This window comes from Haliotis asinina, chromosome 16, assembly GCF_037392515.1.
Source record: "Haliotis asinina isolate JCU_RB_2024 chromosome 16, JCU_Hal_asi_v2, whole genome shotgun sequence".
NCBI lineage: Eukaryota > Metazoa > Mollusca > Gastropoda > Lepetellida > Haliotidae > Haliotis > Haliotis asinina.
Window position 1 is genome coordinate 5512142 of NC_090295.1, and position 13018 is coordinate 5525159.

At 39.1% G+C, this 13018-nt stretch overlaps 1 protein-coding gene across 1 annotated transcript in view; it reads right to left on the bottom strand.

The window, feature by feature from the left end:
- Positions 1-13018, bottom strand: part of LOC137268884 (high affinity cationic amino acid transporter 1-like) — a 50876-nt gene that overhangs the window by 23406 nt on the left and 14452 nt on the right. The window contains exons 2-3 of the mRNA XM_067803472.1: positions 8729-8854; positions 2149-2268 (exon numbers count right to left, since the gene is read on the bottom strand). Coding sequence (XP_067659573.1) covers positions 2149-2268; positions 8729-8846 — 238 coding nt within the window. The 5' untranslated portion in view covers positions 8847-8854. The remainder of the gene's footprint in view (positions 1-2148; positions 2269-8728; positions 8855-13018) is intronic.

Sequence of the window (13018 nt, forward strand, 5' to 3'; positions counted from 1 at the left end):
AAACACTTTTAAGGGTTAGCTCAATATATACGTTATTTATTAGCAATAATAGCTGTAACACTTACAACGAAATGGCCAAACACAATGAAACATTACCGGTATTGGTTCAAAGTATACACATGGGCTTTGGGAGGTAAACGTAGTTTACGAACAAATATGTTTCGGGAATTGAAGTGTGTGTACATTTTAACAATACATTTGTACGTATTGTTCTGCAAACATTTGATTCAGTAGATAAACTGATAGGTAGGTTAGTTTTAGGGCCTGCCATGAATATATAGCTGTGAATAATAAATTGAAACCCATTCTAAAAACAATGTTGATGGAGCAAACAAACATATTGGAGCAGTAGGATATGACTATAGATGACAAAACGTATTTCCATAATCACGAAAGATAAAAAGAAAGAATCATAAGAATACGTTTATGAATCATCTTCAAATAAGTTGGTGGAGTGACAGTTATTTTTCGACACACATTACATAATAAAGTTTGGGCAAGGATTGATTGGTGAGCAGTGGTCACATCGATCCTGTAGCTCTCCAACACTCAGCTAGGTCACATGCTGTAGCGATCCGACATTATAAGTTGTTCACTGGTCGCGAGGGGAACATGGGTTGATGTACCTTCGATGTCTGTTCATGTTACATGAGGGATCAGTAAACAACGTATTTATCTCACCGAACACCTCGATGTAAGTTTTGAATTGTTCGAAGCACGGCTACAAAACTGTTTGTGCCCATGGATAAAATTTGCAGACGACAAGAAAAACAAGTTTCGAGTTATCTCCCTTCTATCGATAATTTCCGTACACCATGCATGATTCAGTTATTAAATATAAAGAATTTCCACCACAAAGTACCAAATAGTTCGGCATTGCCATCTTGGTACATAAAATGGTACTCGCTTGTAAGAGGGAACAACGAACATAACAGAATTTGTGAGGCAGGATAATCAACCATGCCATATTGTAGCTGTCCCACTCCCAGCCATGTCACATGTAGCAACCACGCACCTAGTAATGCCACATATTGTAGCTATCCCACACTCAACCTTGTCACATATTGTAGCTATCCCACACTCAACCTTGTCATATATTGTAGCTATCCCACACTCAACCTTGTCACATATTGTAGCTATCCCACACTCAACCATGTCACATATTGCGGCTATCCCACACTCAACCTTGTCACATATTGCAGCTATCCCACACTCAACCTTGTCACATATTGCAGCTATCCCACACTCAACCTTGTCACATACTGATGCTATCCTACACTCAACCTTGTCACATATTGTAGCTATTCCACTCTCAGCCATGTCACACATTGTAGCTATTCCACTCTCAACTATGTCACATATAGCAGCTACACATTCAGCCAGGTCACATCGTGTAGCTATCCCACACTCAGCCAGGTCACATCGTGTATTTATCCCACACTCAGCCAGGTCACATCGTGTAGCTATCCCACACTCAGCCAGGTCACATCGTGTAGCTATCCCACACTCAGCCAGGTCACATCGTGTAGCTATCCCACACTCAGCCAGGTCACATCGTGTAGCTATCCCACACTCAGCCAGGTCACATCGTGTAGCTATCCCACACTCAGCCAGGTCACATCGTGTAGCTATCCCACACTCAGCCAGGTCACATACTGTAGCAGTCTCTCATCAAGTCATGCCATACTCTCCAGTAATCTCAAACCCACATGTTTGTAGCAGTGTCTCATCAAGTCATGCCATACTCTCCAGTAATCTCAAACCCACATGTTTGTAGCAGTGTCTCATCAAGTCATGCCATACTCTCCAGTAATCTCAAACCCACATGTTTGTAGCAATCTAACCCATGTCACATATCGCTGCAATTATTACTTCGCTAGTAAGGTACAAGGACATACAAAGATATATGTGATTGATAAGTTTGGTGCACACGAGCACGGTTTATGTTTTCCAGTTACATAACCGTCAGGTCAAGGATCAAGCTCTCGTTCAGTCCATTTAATCCTATGTTGGAAATGCAGACGTTTATGTTCATTGTCTCACGCAGGTGACCACATTCATATACTAATGTAATTTCTTAAAAGACATAAAGCCAATGATTAGTAACCCCTTACAGAATAGATAGTTCTTCCTCAACTAACTTCCTACCTGACAGAAGTGCGGACACTCCCCCCAACAGTACGGACAGGACGGCTGAAGGACCCGCCTCTGCACGTGCAATGTATGCTGATAGCACGTACACTCCGAGGCCTGCACTACTTCCAGTACCTGCAACAAACAAAATTTAACACCTGGAGAATATGCTGTTTAAACGATGTAAATATTCATAAACATACCCTGTGGTCAAAATCATCAGAACAAAGTATTTCATTTCATGTCAATAATTTAATGACCACAAGTATCCAACCTTGTTTACAATTCAGTTATGTAAAACCGTTTTTAATGATCACGCTTTCTTCTGTTTGTTTTTCGGTTGTACAAAATGGTCGTGACCTACAAGGGCTGAATAAAATTTGTTTTGAAATTTAAAAATGTTTCTCATACTTTCCTTATCCCATTCGGTCACGCGAAACTATACTCAATGATATATACTAGCACATTGCTTATTTACGTGTGTAAAGAACACCGTCAAACGTAACAGCATATCGGTGGGAGTGATATTTTCCTGGATCAGTCTTGGAATAACACACTTGTCTTGTATTTTGCAACGTCTTCTAAACAAGTTCATTTGCTTTACAGTAATATTTTCCCATTGTATTCAAAGTATTGCGCCTCCTTGTTGGTTTAATAGTAGAATCAACAACGCTCTTGTAATGTATGTCTGGTTTGCCCACAAGCAATGCCCCCAAACTATGATGTAAATCCAGCTGGGGTCCACGCAGGTAACAAAAGTCCACATGGACTATAACATGGCTGTCTACCTTCAGTTGCTGGAAATATGTAGCTTTGATATTGCATTTACAATATAATCATTGCAGTTACAGTCTAGTGTTTAATTTACAATATAATCATTGCAGTTACAGTCTAGTGTTTAATTTACAATATAATCATTGCAGTTACAGTCTAGTGTTTAATTTACAATATAATCATTGCAGTTACAGTCTAGTGTTTAATTTACAATATAATCATTGCAGTTACAGTCTAGTGTTTAATTTACAATATAATCATTGCAGTTAAAGTCTAGTGTTTAATTTACAATATAATCATTGCAGTTACAGTCTAGTGTTTAATTTACAATATAATCATTGCAGTTACAGTCTAGTGTTTAATTTACAATATAATCATTGCAGTTACAGTCTAGTGTTTAATTTACAATATAATCATTGCAGTTAAAGTCTAGTGTTTAATTTACAATATAATCATTGCAGTTAAAGTCTAGTGTTTAATTTACAATATAATCATTGCAGTTACAGTCTAGTGTTTAATTTACAATATAATCATTGCAGTTAAAGTCTAGTGTTTAATTTACAATATAATCATTGCAGTTACAGTCTAGTGTTTAATTTACAATATAATCATTGCAGTTACAGTCTAGTGTTTAATTTACAATATAATCATTGCAGTTACAGTCTAGTGTTTAATCTGTAATTCTGATATTGAAACTGTTTTACTGCTCTTTGGCGACAGATTTTATCATGTAACATAATCTAGTATTAGCGTATGACATATTTTAGACGCGATATGACTGAAATATTGCCGATGTCACTATAAATTCGGACTTAATGACTGTCTCTAAGATTTAAAATAGTATTGCGTCTGGACACCGATGTTTCTAACAACTATATGTAACATACATACCCGCTACTTCCTGAAAGATGCGAATGAGTTGTTTTGACACCGTATATAGCAATTTTCAAACATTACGAGACACAAATATGACTTTAGACCTTATGTCAACGACGTGAAGGATGGCCCACCTGAACCACCAACCTCTCTAAATCCTAGGGTATGACAAAAAAGGTTAACATATATTTTTCAGAAAGCTCTTCAAAGGAATAAAGAGAGAGTGGGCGAGAATGTTTTTACGGCACGTTTAGAAACAGTCTAGCAGTTTTACGCCGGGGGACACCGGGGTTTCAAACTTTGTAACCATGTGAATCGAACCCACACTTTCAGCGTGACGAGAGGACGCTTTCACCACTAGACTACCCCACCGCATCCAAAAAGAACGAAGAATCATAAGGGGTTAATATTATATATACCCAGTGCTTGAGTGGTGGTATGTCAATTGTAAATCTCTCTGTTTGCACTTTGTATCCAATTGGTTGTCACTTAGAACGTCATAACGACACTAATGCACTTCTTATTTATCACAGCGTATGTTAATGAATAGCGCGCTACAGCTATTAGGTGAATACATCATCATGGAAACAGGTTAAACAACCGCATCAACACAAGCAAGGGGATGCTGACAATACTTGCCATTACCATTCAACTCTTTCGCCATCTGCGCTACCTAATTAGAAATACATTAGAGATCTACATTATGAGGAACCACTTATTGCGAAAATGATATCTACCATCCGAAAACTCATAAAAAACATATTAGTTACTTCTAACTCTGTCCCTAATGACTACCTGCATCTTTATTTAAATACCGATTGCCTTTCAGAGCTGTATACAGTAGTTGCACACACAACTAATCTGTCTGGCTGATGATATTACGGTTTAAGGTCCAATCCTCCATCGATGACTTTGTTTGCAGTGTAATACTGCAGTTCACGTCTACCAGATACCTTGCTGGTTGCTTTACATTATGCATTAGTGCAATAAAAACTAATCTGATAATAATGCCGATGCCATGATGGCCAAATAAAGCCTTCAAGCAATATTCATGTTGTGAAGGTAACTTTGACGTCAGGGAACTCCAGTAAAAAGAAAGCATAAAAGATTGATTTTCTCAGGGGATCCTAAAAGGATTAGCGTATCTAGTCATACAGAAACATTTGACAGGGATAACAAGGAGGGTTCTGAGTCAGTCCGAAATAAAGAATAGATTTCAGTTATTTCTCCTGTATCATCTTGAGTCACGACTAAAATAGTTGATGTTTGATATGAACATACACAGACAAAAAGGGATAATTATTCGGAGAGGTCGTCACATTCTTTTGTATAAACATGATGAACAAGGAAGTGGATTTATGGAGAACAATAAAATGGATTTATCGAGAACATGGAAAAATATCAGCATGTCAATCATTACTAAAACAAGTTCTCCACAATTCCAGAGGTATTGCTTTCAAACGCTTAAAATCTATCGGTTTGTTATGCATTTTATGGAGCACCAACAATAGTTTAAAGCATTGTCAGTTTACAGGATGGAAGTATAACGACTCAAAATCATTACCTTAACATGAACTGTAGCAGTATTTAATGTAATCAGGCCTCAGCAAAATAAACACGTGCTATAGTTGTGTATTAGCGTGGATGTCGGGTGAGTTTTGTCAATCTATAGAGTTGTTGTAAGGTAACAATTCTCCTGTCACCATTGTAGACAACTGTCTCTAAATCACCCTCTCTGAGAGCAATGATTTCACGCGCAGTTGACTCGATTGATTCGGAAATTGGTTTCAGCAATATATGTCAAAAGAACGGCATCAATCTTCCTTCATATTGTTAAGTCCTGTGACGTCCATATTTGAGTCAGTGAGCTGAAGCACTACACTCCTAGTACAGCATCTACTTAAGGCATCGCTTATTTTGCATATTACGGTTAATGTTTGTGAGTGAGATGACATCGCCGAGTTAACGTCAACTGAAATAGGCCTCCCGATGGACGTCTGAAAGTGCCTAGATGAACCCCTTTGAATACTAAAGGTACTACGTTGACATGTGATGAAGGGTATTCCTAGACGATCCACATGGTGGGGATAACCAGTGAGGATGCATAGCACATCAAAAACAATAATACCTTCTTGATAGATCTGAGGGATACCCCGCACTTTTAAATGGAGATGGTGTAAAACGTGTAAAATCTGACTGACTGAATGGGTTTTACGCCGCTTTTAGCAATATTCCCTCAACATCACGTCTGGGAACACCAGAAATGGGCTTCAAACATTGTACATCACCAGTCACCAGTAAGTATTGCTCTCAATAATATTCTGGGACTTTGGATTTTTGGAATATTATTCCCATGTCTTCCATCTCCAGTCCAGATATAGGGCCGATGGTACTTGGATTTGAACTGAAAGTTGGAATTCACTCGCAGGTCATAAAGAATATCCCTTCGACATCTGGTCGTGTAGTCTGCAAACTACAAGTATTCAGGGATGGTTAATGTAACGCAAACAGCAGCCAACGCTTGCGTCATGTCTAGCAAAAGTAACATGATATTTCACAGTGACTTCATCCCACGTGATTCCAACATGTATTCATGTATGAGCAGTGATGTGTGAAGTTTGGAATTGATCTGGTGTGTATGTCGGCTTCACAACAAGTGTGGCTATTGGCAGTGTTATCACACGTTACCAGGTGGAAGTCTAACAATCACAAATTGGTTCATTAATGCTGTCGTTTTCAACTTATCAACAACGACCATAACGCGATGCATAGTTGTTTACGCGGTGCTTATAGTTGGAAATTGCATACCTCAAAAGAATATATTACTCTAAAAATAAGTCTCATTCGGTAAGGATAGTGTGGGCAAGACTAATGGATCCAAAGAACCGTAATGAGTTACATGGGGCGAATAGTTAGAACTGGCAAGGCTAACGGATCCAGAATAATGTAATGTGCTACACAGGGCGAGTAGGGAGAGTGAGAGAGAGAGAGAGAGAGGAACGAATCCGCAATAATGCAATGTGCAACACAGGGCGAGTACGGAGAGTGAGCAAGACTAACGGATCAGAATAATGTAATGTGCTACACAGGGCGAGTACGGAGAGTGAGCAAGACTAACGGATCCAGAATAATGTAATGTGCTACACAGGGCGAGTACGGAGAGTGAGCAAGACTAACGGATCCTGAATGATGTGCTACATATTGCCAGTGGGGAGTCTAGGCAAGACCTACTGATCCAGAATAACGTTAAATGATGAATACGGCCCACACATTTTACACACACTCCTCCAGATATGTGGTCCGGGCTCAGTTGCGTAACGAGCACATGTACATTGATATTAAAAATGGCATTGATCTTACCAAACATTAGGAAATAGCGTGATGTCTTAAATACGTTTCTCGATGTTTTAGCAGTAAAGTTGCGGAATATTATAACGAGGTGCTTGTTATAGTCTGTGTCTCGGTAATTTTCCATTTTCAATGTTTTTATTCATGGAACTCAAATAATGCTTAAATTTTAACTGACTTGCATTCCGGTTTGTACCGTGAACTCAGAACTGTCATGTCACGACCATATTTGAACTCATAGTCTAGCGGTACCTTAAACAAACCTTAGTGAGATTCAGAACTGGTTTTGACATTGACAGAGATCCAAATGTTTTTTCCTGACATGCACGTTGTTCGTGCCTACGGAAACCTCCTCACAGACATTCAGGTGCCACGGGCAACGATCTATCTATTATTGGAGCGTTAAAATCGTTAAAATTATTTTGCTATTCTTTCTGCTGTCTTGTATAGGAAGACAAGCACGATTGTAGAGTAAGGGCCGTTTTACGTGCAAGGCCGAATTTCTTTCCTATATGAACAAATAAGACCTTAGATTCATCGGTCAATACTGGCGCATGTCCAAATGTGTTATGTTTTCTTTTCCATTCGAGTGTTTAGGGTTCTGCTGTTGTATTTATAGATGTTTTAGTCGGGGAGAATACGTCACAAGGAGTACGTGCTTGTAGTTAAAGGCTAAAAAAAAATGGCGAAATATCGAGCTTAGCGCAGATAGTTCTTAAATGGAGGGGCACTTGACATTGAGTCTTTACGTTGATGGTGCACAAACAAGCTCTCAAACTGGCCGCTATAGCTGCACCATTGACAAAGGGAAACTCTTACAATGTTTAGTTCAACACACTCACGGGTTCTCTTTTGTTTGCTCAATCGGTTGCTAGAAGGATCGTTGGCTGATAGTGAATTTATCAGACGTGTTTGTCACTGGAACCACTGTCTATCTGTTTCTGGTTCCAATACCAATCTTAGAATATAGGTGACTGTGCTAGGACCAGTCATCAGCGTTATCATGTAGCATCCACTGCGGTGACTGATGACTAGTTTGTTCTGTAGTGTGGAGCAGCAAACCCCTGATTAATATAACGAGCAAAGTCTAACACTGATCGAGGTTCGATGATTTGAACCATGAACTATGAACATAACTTGACCACTTCATCCATTAAGTTGATTTATGGCTATGTATGTATGTATGTATGTATGTATGTATGTATGTATGTATGTATGTATGTATGTATGTATGTATGTATGTATGTATGTATGTATGTATGTATGTATGTATGTATGTATGTATGCATGCATGCATGCATGCATGCATGCATGCATGCATGCATGTATGTATGTATGTAAGCGCGTAAGCGTGTAAGTGTTTAAGCGTGTAAGTGTGTAAGCGTGTAAGCGTGTAAGGGTGTAAGAGTGTCAGCGTGTAAGCGTGTAAGTGTGTAAGTGTGTAAGCGTGCCGTAGGCGCAGAAGGTTCTTTTATATACCGTCTGGGCCAAGTAAGCAAAACCTTACCCTGGAGTTATTGGAAAACCCCACGAAGAGATATTGGTGGCCAGTATGAAAGTCGATTATTCGTGTAAGCACAATCGAAGATTTACTCACCAATTCCAATTAAGTCGACGACGTTTAGACATCGCTTGTATTTTGTATCATGTAAGCTCCGTGTATCCCATAGTTTCCGCCGAGTCACAGCTTCCAGAAGGCCCCTGCATGTGCGCATACTCAGGCCTGAAAAGGGCAACAGAAAATATACATAACTAACTCAGTAACTGCCAAAGCGCACTGACAAAACCACATCGCTTTGAGGTTACTGTGAATGATATGACACTCATGATCTAACTGTTGGATACCTCCCAACTGGATTCTTGATTGGCTGAGTCAGAGACTTTGAAGAACATTTTGCTACAAGAGCCTGTCAGCTTGTAATAGCAGAGCTGCATAAAGAGACATGGATCGCAGGCGGTAACCACTTTGACATGGAAGAGGATGGCAAATCACGGATCATAATATGGCTCATGGATTCGAGGTTGACGCAACACTGAGCAGCGGATGGCAGAGTCCTTTAACCCATTGGCACATCATCACCACCAAATTATCGATCAGCGTGGCCAGGGTTATTGATTTATAAGAATGCTATCAGCTAAACTTCTTTTACATCCATCATAACATTAATCTTCAGACAAGATATGGACTTGTAAGGTCTCACTGGCATACTCCATATATAAGAACGACACGCAGAGTGACAAGTGCAAGTAGACATTTGGTAAGTCTTTGGTGTTCGGTTTTTGCAAGAAGGCAAGTCGTAGTGAACTTTGAATTTAGTTGTTTTTTCTTGTGTTTATTGAAAGGAATATGATAACGATTTAGTGATAACTTCCCTATGCCATATACAGGTTGTTGTCTGTGCTGAGCTGTGTAGAACTGATTGGTGAACTTTATCTGCCTAATTCTGTGAGGCCGAAATATTAACATTCTTGCAGCCATAATTTGCATCACATTTTGAATGGCGAACCCAACGTGGCAGGCATCTGTGTATTCACATAGAGACGTACGTCAAGACATAGGAGCTATTTATAGAGATGCATTACCAAAGACTGCAGAATAGCCGTGAGAACTGTCAGAGATATTCTTCTTGAAGAAGTTTGGTAACTCGTGTAAATGAGCCACAGGAATAGCGCTGACCGATTATGTCACGCCTATAAAGATTGAGGGAAGCCTGATCTACAGTTCCTGGAAACACGGTGAGATTAATGGACTACGAGCAAATGCAGGTTGGTAAACAGGTTGGTTCGTAGGTTGTATAGGAGATAGTTAGCTGACTGGTTGGTTGATCGGTTGTTTAGTCGGTAGGCTGGTTGTCTACTGTCTACGTTGTTGGCTGGATGTTTGGATGGTAGTATTATTGGTTGATCTATCTGTCGGCCGGATGGATCGGCAGTTGGTTCGTAAGTTGGTTGGAATTTTCGGTTGACTCGTTGGTAATTGGTTGGTCGTTTGGTCCGTCGTTCGATCGGTGTGATGGGTGGATGGTTGTTTAAATAAATGGGAGCATAGTTGGTCGAATGGTTGCATGAGAGGTTCCTTGCAGTCTGGTTCGTTGGTGGCTAGGCGCTCGGTTGGTTAGGAAAAAGGGTGGGTGGGTTACATCCTATGTTTTTTTGGAGAGAGATAACATTTCCGTGAGCTGAACAGACGTGAATGAGACACACCACGTACAGTACAATGACGGTCAGTGACTACATCACAATTTGAGGTTATCCAGAGAGGATAACATGCAGTAATTACTTAAAGTACAGTATCAACAGAATATATAACTTACGTCAAATGTAGTATATCTTCAATGTAACACAGCGAGTATGAATATGAATATAGTTTTATATCGCTTCAGATCAATACTCAGTAACAGGCGCTGTCTTATGGTTTAACCCAATCCAGCAGTATAAAGTCTGGAACACCAGAGAAAGGTTTTATACATTGTACCAATGTTTGGAAACGAACCTGGAGATTCGCGTTAACCACTCTGCTACCTCACTGCCCCATATCATGTATAAAGTGAATAAACTAACAAAAGACAACACGTGAAAATATTAATTTTGCTGTCATCGATTATGATAAGACACGTTCTTAACTCGTGAAACCGCAAACGACTTCCGTTTTTGAAAATAAATCATAAAGGTGAAAGTTACAGGAAGTGTCTAGCCACAAGATACTACGTAGAAACATCCGACCACACAGTCAGATCGTGGGAATGACCCAGACATTTTACCTCAGGTGCGTTAAGAGACCCATGACGAAGCTGACAGTCGATAATAACCAATTATACTCTGATGCTAAAAACTTATCCGACTTATTAATACTTAAAGCAGCTGTGTGCAGAAACACCTTCTTTATTTATCCACGAAGATACGTTCTTATTGAAAAACACACAGGTGCACTATCCTGCGTTCTTAGCTTCAGATACAATTACCGCCGCTCCTTTGTTGGTGATGTCTAGAGAGGTTTACAGGTACTGTTTGTATATTTCATTATCACGGCGCTATTGTTTGCGTAATCAATAAGCATGATGCATTCGTGCATGTTTCATATTGTCATCCCACTGTTATTCACATTGGGTTTTGTCCTGTTGTCAGACATGCAGCTGAACAAAAACACACCCACACTCCTGAAAACAATATCTGTGATTATTTCATTTTTTGCACGCATGCCGGCTTCAAGATGGCCATGTATTAATCATAGCCATAGGTAGTTCTTACATTGTATGACCTTGAAACTTGACGACAGATAGCCAACTTTCAATGTTTCTTCAGCAGAGTGCAAACCTGTTAATATGTACATGATGTGAAATCCGGATTAAAAAATGTCCGTGCTGTAGAATCATGGACATTATGAAATGATTAATAATATTTAATTCATAACATACTAGCGGTATTCCCAGTCCAATGTTTTCTTTTTATGACAAAACAACGTTCTCAACGATGGCTACTGAAATTTCAATTTGCGTTGTGAATGTTGTAATCCATTTCTGTCAGTGAACAAGATACAAGAGATCACTTAAATCCAGACTCAAATATAACTTGGCTAATAAAGAGAAAACCAAACATGACTCTTGGAAGATAATTATCTCCATCATTTGATGATCAGCGTGAAGCATGACTTATGACTGTCAACGTTACTATACGTCGTGGGAAAACAAACCTTTTCTGATACGTCTTCAGTAACGATATAATGTGTATGACCTCATTATGCTTATTCACGTCCCTCTTGCTATGAAATGTTATGGAATGATGAGTCGATGTATGTATGTACGTGCGACCAACATTATAATTTACATTTTTGAAGTTGATCATATGTAGGCGTCAGTGTTGAGAACGGTAATGATCATTAGAGGGGAACATTGACAATAATTGCCTATTAGTCATTCATTCGTTAGTCAAGAAGAATATGTGGACTCTGATAGGTGTTCTGTCGTCTTCAATGACACAGGTGCACAGAGGCTGATTATTGTGTTTTGTAACAGTGTAATGACGGTTTGTGTCAAATCATGATCAATGATCAGCAATTTGGCACGTTTCATTGCTCGTTTTAGGTTATTTCGTAACACAGACATAACCACTACGATACAGGAAGGCACCTCATTACTGGTTTTCTAATGAATCCCTAGGTGTTGGACAGGCTCTGAATGAGTTTTATGGAGCTATTTGCGTACGTGGAATAGTTTCAATGATTGGCGTTGCTGCGTTGTTGGTGACTGTTGTGGCAGTAACACTTTTGCGAAACCGGAACTTTTGAAATCTAACGCGAATTTGATTTATTTTAAGATGCTACTCGTAAGGGCATGTGTGCCACAAAGGAACAGTAATTGCAAGACTGTATGAGGTTTGAAATACAAATGAGCAAGAAGGCGTACGTTATTATCACGTCTTCTTTCGTCCTTTGTAAAGCCCTTTTATGTTTTCTCTGAAGGAATATTATACGTTTGTGCTAACTTTGCAGAACATCTGTTTCATACCGTTTAGTGCATTAGAAAACAAATGTAAATTTTATCCAATCATTATTTACAAAAATAGTAAATAACATCACTCTTGTATTATCACCGTAAACGTCATGTTAAAATAGTATTTAAAAAGACTTAAGAGAATCATAGACGTCAGCTAAGTGAATTTGCAAATTAAAATCTTGCAAGTCACACAATAATATCTAGTTTTTGTACGCAAGATTAAAATGGCGTGTGTGAATTACATGACACATGAAAGGAGCAAAACCTTCTATATTCTTTTGATGGCGTTAAGTGCTTGACTTCATCAATTTAAAAAGGACAAGAAGTAGTTCTGAAACTTCGTTCCAAAGACTTGTTTACGAGTGGTCTTCGGCCTAGTTTTGATTTTTCGTAAT